Genomic DNA, 15,950 nt, shown 5'->3' on the forward strand with positions numbered 1-15,950 from the left:
GGGATGGTTTGCAGCCTCCCAGCAGGGCCACAGGGCCCTCCCGTGGGGCCTCCTCCGCCTTGCGAGCACCAGGGCAGCTGCTCTCCAAGCCCCCAGCTGGCAGAGAAGAAACAGCTGGTACAGGGATTGACAGACAAAGGGGAAGGATGCAAAAAGCCAAATGAGGCACTGATGGGGAAGAGGCGATGCTCTGGTTGCTGCTGCCCTTCTTCTACCCCTGGTGTTATCATACAGCCTGCTGCCAAGGCCATTGCCCTTTCCTGAGGAAATCATGAGCATCTTGCTGTCCCAAGTGAATTGGTTTGTCTTCCAGGTCCAGCTTGTCTCTGCTACAACCACCACGATTTTTAGGACAAGAGAGCACTTTTCATCTGGCTTTTCCTCAGGTATTTTAGGGGCAACAGGGGAAGCGATGAGCATTTTCTACAGGTAGATGTTGTTGCCCTTGGTCCTGCCTGATGAGCTGTTGTGTGTAAATGTGACTAAGCCTCGAGGAGGGATGCAGAGCCACTCAGGGATTCTGGGCAGCAGCACAGCTCCACTTGCTCCCTTCCCTATAACTCACTTCTATGGTCTCAGCAAGTGAAGGCACCCATTTACAAAACAATCATCAAAATGCTACACGAATCTTTTCCTGTGGTGTTTCTTTCCTGAGTTATCTTTAGCCTAACGTTTTTCAGGGTACCAAAGTTTGATTAGCATTAGTACAACAATGTGAAGAGAGTTCAGAGTAGATAGTAGGAGTCTAAAATTAAAAATTAGCCAAGATGTTTTTAATACTTCTAATTTGGCTAGGTTGTTTATGGAATCTGATAAGTATGCACAATTTTTCTTGTAACAACACTAGATTAAAATCTTCATGATAAATTATATCCATATTTTAAGTTTATGTGGCTCAACAGCTAATATGACAGACAACAGACTGAACATTTATTTAATTTCTTCATTTCAAATAATAATTTTTACTTTCAATTCTATCTAGTGTAAATGTTGAACTTGCTAATACTATGTCTAAGATGTAGTTTCATGTATAACATAATCAAATCCCTTTTACATTTGTTTTTTAATATATGATATTTTCTATATCACCCTTACTCTTACTTTTTCGCAGTATTGTCTAGATTTAAAGGAAAAAAAGTGGGATTTTCTTTATTTTTGACTTATTTTATCTGGTATTTTATCAGGAGAAATTACATCGTAGCTTCAATTATTTATTTTTCAACGTAATAAATCTTCTCCTCCTCAAATTATTTCTTGCAAATAAAGTTAATGACCTTTCAAACAGTCATAAAATAAAACATCAGTTCTTTTTTGAGGAGGGCAAAGTAAAAAATGAAATAATACCTGCGATGAATATGATTATATTTCCAATGTTTGCATATTTTGCCTTGACTGTCAACATTTTAAAAGTTTGAAATAATTCATTTGAATTTCTGAATTATGGCATAATTTCAAAGAGTTGTATGATATAATTATTAATTTTTAAAAGGTCATGAGAGTGAGTTTCATAGAGCTTAGCTAATTCTCTGGGAAGTGAAATAAGACAGAACAAAGAGGCTTCCTCTATTTGTTAAAGACCGAAGTTTAAAGATTTCCCTTTTTCCTAACTTTTTATAGCCACTCTTCAGAATAACTATCTCTCATGTTCCTTCATTAAGAAAGTCTTATACAGGATCTTCTTCAGAACAGTTTTCCAACCTTCAGCATCTGAATTTTCCTCTCTGACATGCTTCTTCATTATCAGATCAGCTCTAGATATAAGAGACATATCAAAGAAGCCCAAAGCAGTCTAAGAAAGCATTTCTCCAGGGAGGCTGGTCTTGATGTGTTGACTGTGTAACTTTTGGCACCCAGCTTTGAGTAGGTCCATACAGAACTCCTGAATACTCAAATAAGAGAGAGGGAGGTCTTCTGATGGGTGACTTGAGCATTTAAGTTAGGCCCCTACTCTATGTCCCAACACACCCAGAGAGGAAGCAGCTAATTTAGACAATGAAACTGTGAATTCAAAGTGTGTGCCAACTCTGTCTGCAGCATTATTGTACCCTGAGGGTTTGAAGATGCTTCTTTCCTTAAACATTCTCTTGAGTGAACAGATACTGCTTATGTAAAATCATACCCACCAGAGAGAGCGAGAGAGAAACAGAGAGAAGGTGTGTTTCCAAGAAATTTCTTAGAACTAACTGCAAATAGTTCTCATGTTTCTTAATGAATCTTCCCTTTTGCAGCAAGCATCCTACTCTAATGCTCATTATAAAGGAATTACTAAAGAGATGAATGTTAAGTAAAAAACCCAAAACGGTGACTCTCACAGTTACTTTAAAATATTTTACAACATTACTGATTTTTTTATGTTAATTTAACATACTTTACATTTAATTTTTTGTTTGATCTTGATATCCACCATTAGGTAACTAAATCCATTTGTAGAAAACTGCATAAAATATGTAGGGAAACTGAAATGCTTTCCCATCTCTATCCAGGGTGAGAATTTCTGGCACTTTAAAATACCAGGATACACTTACTTAGATCCCGAAATATTGACCTAATTATCTAATGCTAGTAATGCATGACTTAAAAAAGCCTGACTCTGTTCCAAGTGGAAGATTTTCTTTGGCAAATGCAGTGCTTAAACTTTGTTTACAGAGTTGCATGGCCTTCTTCCAGGCCTTCCATGGCCTTCTTCCATACTTGATGCCATTCCCTTCCTTGAGAGATCAGCTTATGGAGAAATAAAGCAACACTGACCTTGTGGTGTTTTATAGTAACCTGGTTGATGGTTTTGCCCTAAAGAGTATTTTTTAAAAGATGGCTGTGATATTGCAAAATCATGACAGAGTCTGAGGAAGTTCAAAACAGAAGACAAAGATTTATTTAAAAACAAAGTTTCCCCGTTTAAAAGTAGTTCCTCTTGAAAGATAGATCTCTCTTTCAATAATTTCATAAAAAGTCCTTCCCCTATTCACCTTTAAAGGGTGGAGAGATACAAGATTGTAGAGAGGCTAAACAGTTTCCAAACACAGCAAACTGGCCAGAGTTCAGAGAAGCACCTAATCCACCTAGATCAAAATTCAATGCCCAGCTGGGAAGAACATGGGGTTGGATCCACATGGCAAACTACCAGCCAGGAGAGTACCACTGACAACAGTAGGTTGACACATTGCTATATGAAGCAGATGCCATTCTTAGGTGGTATTATTTGGTTGAGGTAATTTTTTACAAAATGAACTCTCAAGACAAAGGGCTATCCTTGGCTTGATGGAGAACAGTGCATGAGGTCTATTACAGTCTTGTGCTGATAAACCTCACTTTACAAAAACAGTATTTCTATAGATATTAACCAAAGCATCCTCTATAGATGTGCCAAACTCCAATTAGGGAACAGTGACAAAAGCAAATTAAGAGAGGGAGCTAAGAGAATTAAATCCTTATAAAGCATTAGGAAAAAGCTGAGGGATACCAGACTTGACTTAAAGAGACAGTCTGAACCATAGCCGAAAGAAGATAACAGAGGGGAACACAAACACAGAGAAAAATACAAATACAATTGCAACAGACCAGAAAAAGATGGGAAACAACCAGACAAAGTAACCAAACTACTAAATAATTTTTTTTCACATCAACTAGGAGCACAATCTTTCTAGAAAGCCTAAAGGGACAATCAATGGCCAAGGAACAACACGCGCACTCAGAAGAGGCATGGATGTCATGTAAAAGAAATGTTAGGCTTTTTTCATCACTATTCATTGATGAGGAAACGGGGGAGAATTTTATGCAAGAATCTTTCCTGGGGAACTCAGTGAGGATCTGTCCAAAGTGAAAGTAAAAGCAGATGAGGTCAAAATGATCTTACCAAGGCAGAAGAAGACTAGCAAAGCACCAGGACTAAATGGTATTCAACAAGAGTTCTGTAATGCAGCACTGTGGAAAGGACCACTTGAATTTGGAGTCATCTTGGAGACCAGAGGGTAGCAAATGTGACACAATTTAAAAAATAAGAATTTTGTGTCAATCTGGAAAGCTCACTTCTGCACAAAAAAATAGCAGGAATTATAATATAGGCCGGCATGTGGAAAGCCAGCGGAGCTTCTACAGATGGAAGCTTCTGTAGAACATATGTAGAAAAGAGTGGGTACTGCTGTCTTGATGGATTTAATTAAGGCTGTTGACAACATCTGTTACTGAAGGTTTTAAGAAAATAAAGAAGTTGTGAAATAATAGGGAAGGTCCTGCCATTGAATAAAATGCAAAGGGGAGGGAAGAGACTATTTAGTTCTTGTTTTCGTGCACTCAAGCACTGAGGACTGATATGGAATAGAGGCTGAGAAACTCCTGAGTGGTATGAGAAAGTTGCAGGGTGAGGGACGAGGGGAAGAGAGAGAGTAAGCTGTGTTGCTGAATGCCTCTTCCAGAACAGGCACAGGTGGACATAAAGCAGAGCTTGTGGGAGCCAGGGTCAAATTAACCAGAAAGAAGTGTTTCTTCACATATGAAATGGTAAATCTGAGGAATGGCTTGTCAGATGTTTCTATTTACGTAAGAGTTTAGAAGATTTTAAGAGAAACTGAACAAGTAATTTTAAGAGTCATTGTAAGGAATGTTTAATAGCAAAACCTCCCAGTCTCACAAAAATTCTCACAGCTTAAAATGGCCAGAGGTTGGGTGAAGCTGCAGCATCACATTAAATGGCAATTTTTTTTCTCTCTTGGGTATCTGCTTAGAGTGATTGCTAGAGACAAAATACTGTGCTGGGTGAAGAACTGGCCTGTTTACTTATTTTTAATATTTAGAAGTTTCCCAAATAAGAGTTAATAAGTAAACTGCAGTAGATTAGATTTGCAAACCCTCAAATAAATTCTTGAGGCATGACAAAAGGATGGCAGCAGATCCCATGTTTGGGGTGCAGGAATAAAAGAATGATTTCTCTGGATTTATTCCTGCCTTCACTTTTACAGAGAACACTGACTCTGCTGTGGACAATGCCAGTATCACCATTATTAACTGACACCAGCTACATGATTTTACCACTTATGCCTGTACTCTTGCACTTGGCATGTAGCTTTTTTAAGAGTTTACAATGCACTTGAGAAAAGATTTAATAAGGTAGCATCAGAATTTTCTTCAGATGATTTAAGAATAGAAACCTTTACAGATTTAAAGCAAAATCTGAAAAACATACATAATGTATTTGAGACTTTTGAAGGCATAAGAGAGACATCCTGGTTCAGCTGAATTATCTGTATGGAATAAGTTTACAAGAAAGAGAAATCTAGATATTAAAGGCTTAGGTATTAAAGCCTAAATAATAAAAGTGAAATTCCTTGTCTGAGAACATCACTTGACAGTTTACCATGCCTGGAGCAGCTGACATTGACCTCTACCCTTGCTTATTTCCCTCTCCCTCTCACTCTGTAAAGGGAAAACAACTTGTTTATATTTCTTTCTAGAGCTGTATTCCCTCTAGAATACCACTGTTCTCAGAAGTCAGAACTGTTAGTGCTCGATCTGCTATTGATTGTCCTGTCAGAGAGATTACCTGAATCCCTTATGGGTAAATTATCAGAACCTACAAGTCATGCAGACTTCAAATTTACAGCAGCAAGTGTGTACCTCCCTAAAGACAGAGTAAGGGGAAAAGGATTTTTGGTGCAGGAATGCACCCCATTCACACCATCTCTGTGATGCTTACACTCAGGAGCCAAGCAACAAAATAGCATCTTCCTGTTTCCTCTCTCTTCTCTTAACATGACATAGGTCTGCCTAGTCTGGGTACCCCTATGGCCTCATTAGAACCAAAGAGTTGGAATCTACTGCTTGGTAGGATCAGGCCAGTCTCACCACACTGACACTTCTTCAACAAGCTTCTACATCCATGTCATTAAAACTGAAGCTCTAAGGATTTACACCTAAAGGAAGATTTAAGGATTTACACCTAAAGGATTTACAGTGTCTGGATATTCTACTGAGGTATATGAATATAGCCAATAGCTTCTCTAAACCGGACTAAATAAACAGATATTTCTGCTGACACAAATTTGAAATCAAAGGTCAGGGTATCTTATCACCCTTTTCTGATAAAAACATCAAATTTGCCCTTGGTGTGCCCTGATGTTGCAAACTAATTCTGTGGGTGTATTTCTGTACTTATGTAAGTGATGACATTAAAGTAAATAGAAAGTTTGAAAGTACTTCAGAGAAAGGTATTTACTTGAATAATAAGGCTTCTGTGTTCATACTCTATTGAATCTGACTCAAATGAAATCTTACTATTCCCACACCACTATGCAAACATACAGCTCAAAATTAAAGAAAAAAACATATTGAAAGAAAGAAAGAAAAAGGAAAAAAAATGCAACATTACCATATTGCAGTACATTATATTCTGGACGTTATTTCCGGTTCACTACTAGTAACTGAAAACAAGCACTGTGTGGATTCATGTTACGTGTTTCACATACAATGATCCACATGGAAACCACTATGTACTAAATGCATGACCTACACACATCTAAGTCTTAAAGGTCCTAAATAGCAATGATTCAAAACACAGAATGTATATCTATTTTTCAGTACTTTAAAAAAAATTTTTGTATGTCCTTATGGCACAGTGGATAACTCCACAAGCAGCAAGGAAATGTCAGTTTACAGCAGACTGATGTTCCAGCTATTGGACCCTCTGTTAGGATCATATAAGACATTAGATAAATGGTCTTTTGCTTAAAAAATTGCATACCATTTTTTCAAACACTAAATCAAATGGTAGAAAAAATTATCATTGAGTAATGATTGATTATGATTATCTCTTGCATAATAGCCTGAAGGTTCCAAATCCACTACCTTCATCACAACCACTAAGTTGTGCAAAGATGAAGTGCTGGTGTGGGCACAAAACAGAAGATAAAAAAGAGGCATCAGCTGTCATGATTACACTCTAGTTCCTGCATATACAAATATTCATGGAGTTTACTCACCCTGATACTTATTGCTGCCATATATTCTTCCTCCTCAGTTACTGGTTCCTATATTTAAAAAATGCACACAACTTATTTTAATGCATTTGATGAAAACTAACCATATGATTAAAAACAATCACTTGACACTAAAAAATTAGTTTCTCCTTAAGAAAGGATAAACCCCCAAATAGTCTGGATCTAATATTAACATCCCTTCAATTGCACAGCTTCAGTTACTCAAACCTACTTGATTACACATATCTCCAGAAGTTTATTATAAAGTCAGTAGAAAACGTGGAGACTATAGGGCATGGAACACTGCACCAATATTACTGCAGTTTTGGCTGTTATTTTTCCAGTAATATTGGGAAGTGTTATTATGACTAAATGTAGTAAAATTCCTGCCTTCAGTAGTAAAAAGAAAAAAAAAATCTAACACCTAAGGCCATGCTTCACAAAGAGGAGTTTGTGCATGGATTACTGAGCAGGATTGTGGTAGAGCAAAACTCTTAAGACAGCAAAAACAGAAGAAAGGGGGTATTTAAAACAACAGTTCAGTCTTTTCTTCATCCTTTCAAAAGAAGGAAATACATTCTTTTTAGTGAGTGAAACACTATGTGGTTAGATTTGCTTCACTTAAATGTTCCCACAGATCTGAATGTGGGGTGTATGTCTGCACTAACCACCAAATCACCAGAAGTTTCAGTCATCCAGGATCCTGAGAAGTGAAAGGTCAGCAGATATGCAGAACTGAAAGAGATCTGTGAACTTTCCCCTTGTTAAGAAAATGCTAGAGTAATGGAATATTGCAAATAGCTGTGGTTTGGCAAAATCTAAGAGTATGCTGTGCTACACACAAGCCAGTAAGGGAAGTATCCAGTGGAGAGCATGATTTAAAAAAATAAGAAGCCATAAGCAAAGCAAGTTCTTAGCCAGGGTATCTTGTATCTTTGTGCACTGAACAATCTATTTTACTGACAAAATAATCTGCAGTGAAATCAGGCTTACCTACTAATTGAATGTCTCCTGTACCACACTAGGTCAGATTTTGACATTTTCCTAGCTTTATCTTGAGTTGTGCATTTAGGAAAAAAAAAGCTAGAAGGGCCTGTGTCCAGATCTTTGGTCCATGCTCACTGGCAAAAACATAATACACTTAAAGATTACCCCATATCCTCTCTACCTAACTGTCCAGACTACTATGGACTGAATTTTTGCAGCCTCCTAGGAAGAAATGAGAAATAGATCTTCCTTGCTTCCTTCTTGTCCTGCTGATCTTGGGACTTCATAGAAGGCACCTGGATGTTTTGATAAGCGGTGTCTGATTTTTAAAAGCAAACCTCACTGGTTCTTAAATCAATTTTATCATTCATTCATCCTGAAGCTTGTCTAAACATCATCACTGCACTCTATTCAATGAGGCGTTGTTTTATAACAGTAATGTGAGTTATTTAAGACATTATTTGCTGAATTACTGTGAGGCAGGTAGCCTCACTGCCCATGTTTAGGGAAAAACTGGGCTCTTCGCCACTGCCATAAACGCCTAGTATCACATTTTAAAAACACACTTTTATATACACATTCTAAACTAATGTTTTATCATATACTATCTTACGCAGTTACCTTAGTACTATAGTTTCAAAGTGTAAAAGTACCAGAGTATGTAAGTACTCCGATCCTCGCCCAGCAATTTCACTACCTTTTCCAAACAAGTGAAGCAGTAGAAATAAGTAATTAAGAAACCAGAAAAATAAAGCAGCAAGACAACTGCCTTTACTATGGCTCTCTTTGTGTGAAATTGGCCGGGTGTTACTGCAGGGGCCGTGCGACTCGGTCGGGGTTATTTCGGGCTAATAACGCCGTCAGCGCACAATACCGGTTTCCTTTCTGCCAGAGGACAGGAAATCAATTACGCGCAATGTGCAGGCGCTACCCCGGAGACGCCGAGCTGCCCGGCTCCCTCCCACGGCCGCCCGGCCGATTTCCGACCCGAGGCTGCCCGAGGCCACCGGCCCGGGGGCGCCGCCCTCTGCCGCGGCACTCCCGCACCGAGCACCCCCCGGCCCCGGGCCGGCCTTACAGCCCCCCCACCCTGGGGAAGCTCGGGGAGTGCCGGGGGTGATGCGCTGCCCATCCTGCCGGGGCTGGCACGGGACCCGAGCTTTCTCCGGCGCTGCCGCCCCCCGTCCCGCTCCCCCCGCGCCGCTGGCGAGGCCGTGGCCGGAGGCGGAGCCTCCTCCGCAGGGCAGGCGGAAGGAAAGGGCCGGCCGCAGCCTGGGGCGAGCCGGCGCGCTGTAGGGCCGAGCTCCCCAAACCCGCCGAGCGCCGGGGAATCAACGGTGCGGCCGGAGCCGAGCGCCGGGAGACCCGCCGTGAACCCGGAGCCGGCCGCCGGGAGACCGCGGCTACTGCGGCCGCCGCCGCGGCCACGCCCCGAGCGATAGCGGTTGTGGCCGGGGCGGTGGCGCTGAGCGGCCGGGCCGTTGCCGTTGCCGGTGCCGCCCCGCGCGGCGCAACCAATGGTGGTCGGCGGGGCGGGCTGCGCCGCGCGGGGCTGCGTTGTGCAACGCGCCGCGCTTTGAAGGCACCATCACCCCTGGGAGGCAGCGCTCACTCGGCATCTGTCACGGCAGGGCGGCCGGCGGCGGGCCGGGCCCAACGCCCCGATGAAGACCCGGCGGGACCGGCCTTCCCAGCGAGCATGAGCCACCCGCGCTAGGAGCGGCACGTAGCGGCGGCGAGGCGGGCAGGATGGCCCACATGCTGCATGCGGCAGCCCGGCGGGTGCAGTGGAGCAGGGCGGGCGCCGCGAAGAAGGCTGCGTGCCTGCTGGCCGCGGCGTACGGGCTCAAAATCCTCTACCCCATCATCCGCGGGCGTGTGAAGCGGACGAGCGGCAGAGGCGGCGCGCACGATGAGACGGGCCGGGCGGCCCCGCTCCGCGCCCGCAGCGGGGGCAGAGCCTCTCCGGCCGTGGACGCGGAATTCTTCAAGCAGCTGCTGGAACTCCGCAAACTGTTCTTCCCGAAGCTGGTGAGTGCCGAGTTGGGCTTGCTCTGTCTCCACTCGTTTGCTCTGGTATCCAGGACCTTCCTCTCCATCTATGTGGCCGCCCTCGATGGAAAAATTGTGAAGAGCATTGTGGAGAAAAAGCCCAGGAGCTTTGTCTTCAAGTTAATCAAGTGGCTGATGATTGCAATCCCAGCAACTTTCGTGAACAGCACCATACGGTACCTGGAGTGCAAGCTGGCCCTCGCCTTCCGCACGCGCCTGGTGGATCACGCCTATGAGACCTACTTTACCAACCAAACTTACTACAAAGTGATCAGCATGGACGGGCGGCTGGCCAACCCTGACCAGTCCCTCACCGAGGACATTATGATGTTCTCGCAGTCCGTGGCGCATCTCTACTCCAACCTCACCAAGCCCATCCTGGATGTTGTGCTCACCTCCTACACCCTCATCCGCACAGCACGGTCCCGGGGGGCCAACCCCATCGGGCCCACAGTCCTGGCTGGTCTCGTCGTCTATGCCACGGCCCGCGTGCTCAAAGCCTGCTCGCCCAAGTTTGGCAAACTGGTGGCTGAGGAGGCTCACAGGAAGGGCTATCTGCGCTTCATACATTCACGCATCATTGCCAACGTGGAAGAGATTGCCTTTTACCGAGGGCACAAGGTAAGGAGGAGAAAAATTGGAAGCACTGGGGTAGCTCCTACAGTGCCGGAGTGGACCCATGCTTCCCCCGATGTCCTTCTTGAGTATTTTGGGTCCCTCTGACGATTAAACTTGTTTACAGCTTGACGCTTCCCATTTCTTAGGAAATGCCGTCTCACAAGCGGTGTCTGGGGGGAGCAGATCACAGTTCCCTTGAACTCTGACAGTATGCTGGTTTTGCAGATGGATCTTATGCTTATCTAGAAAACTAATCTACTTTGCTGTTTTCCCCACCCAGTCCGTTCTGATTAACTTTTCCAGACTTCTGTTTTCCAACCATGGGTATGAACCACCGTATTTAATTCAGCAGAAATAGCAACCATGGCACACCAGAAAGTCTAGGGGGAAACTCTGTGATGGCCTCAGAGCACACTACAACCTTTGACACTCTTTCACATAGCCAAGCAAAGATGTAGTCACCGGTCTTAAAATAGCATAAGTACAGTACTTCTGCAATCACAGTTACATAAACTAGTAGCTTGTTTTAAAGCCGTCTTATTAAGGGACTCTTAATATTTTTATTAGAAGTAAATTTTGGCTGTAATATCTTTCAAACATGTTTGGGAAAAAAGTTGTTTCATGCATGGTGAAAATGAAAGCTGGAAACCAGCCTGAAGTATTACTCTTTCAGTTCAAGCAATACAACATTAATGGTTTATTTTTGTAGACACAATCATTCTCAAAAGCTGCTTGTAATAGTGGTTTAAGTGTAGCTAAATTATACATTTTCTCAATTTCCACATATACACGCTTGAACTGAATACATACTGACTTGCAACTGTCTTTGACTTCTTAAACCTCCTGGGATAATTCTCTCCTTCCCCAGACTGTTTGCAAAAACAAGCAGCATTTCAGGAATCAACTCTGCAGCTTTAAGTCACTGAAGATAATTGATTCCCAAATGCTTTCCAACATAATTTTCAGTTGCTGTGAAACTCTACAGCTGCAACTTTATTAAAAGGACATGAAATCAATCTTATTTTGGTTGTTGGAATGAACTGTTGTGACTGCTGTGTTGTTCTTGTATATAGTAGAGATCTTAAAAGAGTTGAAAACCTGCCAGTGTTCTGTCAAGGGACAGTGGTGTAAATAAGAACCAGGTCCACGGACTTCCATATAGCTATGCACTTTTGCTGTGAGACTGCAGCACAATGTGTGTAAAGTACCACGTGGCAGATGTGATTCAGAAGTGACAGCTCTGGGTACCCGATTATTTCTTCCACACATGTGAATGTATCTTGTACTACATGTCCATCTTTGTTTCATGGTATAAATTATTTTCTTATTTTAACCGTAGGTAGAATTGAAACAACTGCAAAAAAGCTACAAGGATCTGACAGATCAAATGAATCTCATTTTGTCCAAGCGTTTATGGTACATCATGATAGAGCAGTTCCTGATGAAGTATGTCTGGAGTAGCTGTGGTATGATCATGGTCGCTGTGCCCATCATCACCGCAACGGGATTTGCAGATGGTGGTAATAACATCTTTTTTAACATCTAATTTCTAAGTGTTTCTTTAAAGTTATGTACCCAAAAGACTGTAGTTCCCTTAAGTGCGTTCACATTGGTTTATTTTTCACAGACTTTTTTACAACATCTGTATCTTATGTATAACTTGCAAGCATAGCAAGTCAGCTGAGCAAATGATCCAACTGTGTGTGTGTGTGTGATAAATAGTATGAAGTCAGAACTTAGAGGATCCTGGTATCACACAAGGTTGTAATGATTATTGCAGTCTCCCTTTTCATTAGTCACTGTTGGAATTGCAAGCTGGTTTTTACAGTATCTCCTTTTACAAAATGATACTATGAACTTTAATAGAGTGCTTATCTTATCCTTCCATAAACCATAGTATAATTACAGGTAATTATAGGTAATTTTTCTCTTATTGTTGACCTATTGGAAACCGCAGATTTTCCCTGACTCCCTGGGAGAAGAGAAGGTAAAATTCAGATTCCAGGCTAGGATGGTATCATTTTTCACATCCTATCACAAGTTTCCTGGAAGTGAAATGAGGCTCAAATAGTGTTGTTACTGCAGTTGCTATTAATTAAAAAAAAAAAAAGAAAAAGAAAAGAAAACAAGAGAGAGCAAAAAGAAAGGTATTAAGGAGTGCTGTTGGTGAATTTAGTTTAACAGGCTTCCTCATGCACAATTAGAACTTTTTACAAATGTCATAGGATTCCTATAATATGAATCCTATAAAGTCTTCAGAAGGATCAGTTCTAGTTTGTGTACTTTGAGTTAGGAATGAGTGAATTATTTTCTGTGCAGTAGTTCTGTTTCCTTCATAGAAGTTAAATCTCAAATCAGGACTGTCCAAGTGGAGAAGTTTGGTGTGAGGTGTAGGATGGCTTTGTGCAGTGCCCATGTGGTTTTGCTGTCTCGCTAAAAAGTTGTGCCCGTGCAGGGCTGGGTGCTCAGCTCCCTGAGCTGCTGCCCATCACGTGCCTTAGGAGGGCACTACATCAGCCCCCTGGCTGGCATCCTGGGAACAGCTTCAAAAATATCAGGATGTCTTGTTCCGAACTGAAGAGGCTGTACAAAGGCATTTCACCTCACAGCGAAGGTTATCAGCACAACAGAAAAAGTGATAAGGGTCTTTCTGCTAAGATGGGAATGAGTACAATCAAGAAAAGGAGCATTTAACCACATGTTGTAAATATCTCCTTGGTATTAGAGCATGAATAGAAAAGGATTTGTACACATGCTAAACTAAATAACATTCCTGTTATTCATGTTTGTTCTTTTGTTAAATACATTTCAAATGTGAGAGAGAACAAAGATGCAGCAGTGGCTCACGTTGTAAAGCAGAATTTTATTTGCTACCAACAACCTAAACTACTAAAACATGGGGTTTATTATTGAGTCCTGGGACTTACCATAATGGTGGTTCACAAACACAGTACTGGCAGCACTGTCAAGACCAGTGTGAGATATTGCAGGTATTCAAAGAATCAAGCACACCTGAAATTGCCATTGACCTGCTTGGGAAAACAGTGCTTTTTGCAAATCACACCAAGTTTGTTCACATCTGAAGGAAGAGGTCATGGATTTTTTGTGTTAGGCTGAATGAAAAGAGTCAGGGAAATGTACAAAACTGGAACCATGGTGAGACTTGAGACTACTGGTGTAAAGCCACAAATTTTGTACACTTCTTCACGGAAGAGAAAGAAAAAGTAAACCAATAATTATTCAGTAAGAAGAAAAAAGAACCTTCTTGGACAATGATATTTCTGACTGAAATTTTAAAATTGTGTTATATATTTCAGTGAAGAGTTTAGGTGGCAAAGAGAAGATTTTATTTTGATAACATTTCTCATTTTTTTTTTTGTTTTAAACAATTCATATTCCAAATGTTGTGTCTCAGTTTATGGAGAGTAACTATTTTTTGAAGACTTGGATTTCTCTAGACACAGTGAACATTTATTTTTGTTTATAAAATAAGTGTGACTATCAATTAAATAAAGGAAAATGGAAATGTTAGGTCTGTATGAAACAATTTGTCTGTTAAAATTTGACACCTTCAAACACAGGAGGCCAACCATATGAAAAATGTTTTGGACAAAGAGTTCAAGAAAAATTATATTTGTGGGTTATATAATAGAAGAGTTTGTCTTTTGGGCCTGTGAAATGTTCATAAATCCTGTATAATTTCAATTTTTAAATACCCCTAATCTGACTGATGCAGTGGCTTATAGAGATCCTTGCTCTTGCTAGATGAGCTGGCCTGGGTGCTGGAAGCAGCCATCAGTAAATATTGCATTTACATGAAGGAGGAATGCTGCATCAAAGCATTTAAACCATACCTGATTCCTAGATGATTTAATTGTGGTGGTTCTGTATAGCATGGGCTCCATGTGCTATAATCCCAACAAGATCAGCAAAAATTGGTTGTGTCTGAAGTAAACAAATTTCAAATCCTCTTTTTCTAATGAATTAGCTGAATTCTCTCTATTCACTTCTTGAAGTGGAAATAACTTTTTGAAGTGAGAGCCACATTAGTAAGAATTTTGTAATCTCTCCTTTGCAAGACCTTTTCTATATTTTTTTTAAAAGCATGTCTCTCATTGTGTCTCAGCAAGATTGCATGCAAGTAGTTGAGAGTGTGCTGATGTAGAACTGAAGTAGAATTAAGCTCAGGAAAATAACATAGACATTCTCTGTGTGTGTATGTGTATATATATATGTGTGTGTGTATATATATATGTGTGTGTGTGTGTGTGTATATATATTTACACACATATATATGAAAAGTTATGATGTAACAATTTAAAAAATTTTATTAATTATTACAGTGAAATAATTAATTCAGTTAAATTATTATTATATTAAATAATTATTCCAGTGCACTTCACTGTAATAAGAATTAAATAATAATAAATAATTAGCATATAATTAATAATATATTAATATATAATTAAATACTTTTAAATTAAATAATTATTCCAGTGTATTTTACAGCAATGCAGTCTATTTCAGTGATCTAGTAATGTAGGAATACCTTTATGGATGTGTAAATGAAAACAGAATAACATTTAGAATTAACTAATAAAGACAGAAAGATACATCTGGCTTTGGTACTGACTGTAGATTATCAGACACCATATTTCTAGAATCTCATTTGTCAGGGAAGTGAGAGTAAGAAAATGCTGTTTGCTCTACTCTTGCATTGCTTGACTTAGCCCATGAAATTTATGGTTGCATTACACCTGCAAGGAATTTCTCGTAGATTTTCTTAATCATGAGCACTGTGGAAACTTGGGTAGCAATTGCTAGTACAGGAGTTGCCACACTGGATCCACCTGTTACCCTGCCTAGCACAATTCTAGCATCAGCTTAGTTTAAAACAGAAGCTTAAAAACTTTACAAACTTTAGGAAAAAAAATATCTTGATCCCATTCTGCAAAAGATTTAAGCAATTTATGGAGATGCACATAAAGTTATGTGATGCAGAAAACCCTTTAGAACTTTTATTGTAAATCTTTTATGTGGGAAATTTTTAAAAGTGGTTTGCTATACCACTGGTCTACTGCACCAGTGATTTGTAGTTGCAATTATAAACACTGAAACAGCATTTAGCCTCAGAATAGTCAGGCACTTTTTTTAAATCTTGTTTCCTTCAGGAAATGAACCTTGCCACTTGAATCTCTGGGATCCATGGTAGCAAAATGGTATATGTAGATATGTTAAATATACTTAGTTTTCACATATCTTCTATAAATTCTGCTGCTGTTTTCTCCTTGCCTAATGCTGCTGACATTCTTATGAGACAAGTCC

General features: G+C 40.6%; 1 protein-coding gene across 2 annotated transcripts in view; it reads left to right on the forward strand.

Moving 5' to 3' along the window:
• The first annotated feature begins 9,542 nt into the window (after positions 1-9,542).
• Positions 9,543-15,950, forward strand: part of ABCD2 (ATP binding cassette subfamily D member 2) — a 42,880-nt gene continuing 36,472 nt past the window's right edge. The window contains exons 1-2 of one of the 2 annotated variants that reach the window (XM_009086821.4): positions 9,543-10,628; positions 11,965-12,145. In XM_009086821.4, the coding sequence (XP_009085069.1) occupies positions 9,705-10,628; positions 11,965-12,145 (1,105 nt within the window). In that variant the 5' untranslated portion in view covers positions 9,543-9,704. The remainder of the gene's footprint in view (positions 10,629-11,964; positions 12,146-15,950) is intronic. The other variant, XM_030237883.2, reaches the window with a different exon arrangement.

The sequence above is a fragment of the Serinus canaria genome, chromosome 1A, assembly GCF_022539315.1.
Source record: "Serinus canaria isolate serCan28SL12 chromosome 1A, serCan2020, whole genome shotgun sequence".
NCBI classification, from domain to species: Eukaryota; Metazoa; Chordata; class Aves; order Passeriformes; family Fringillidae; genus Serinus; species Serinus canaria.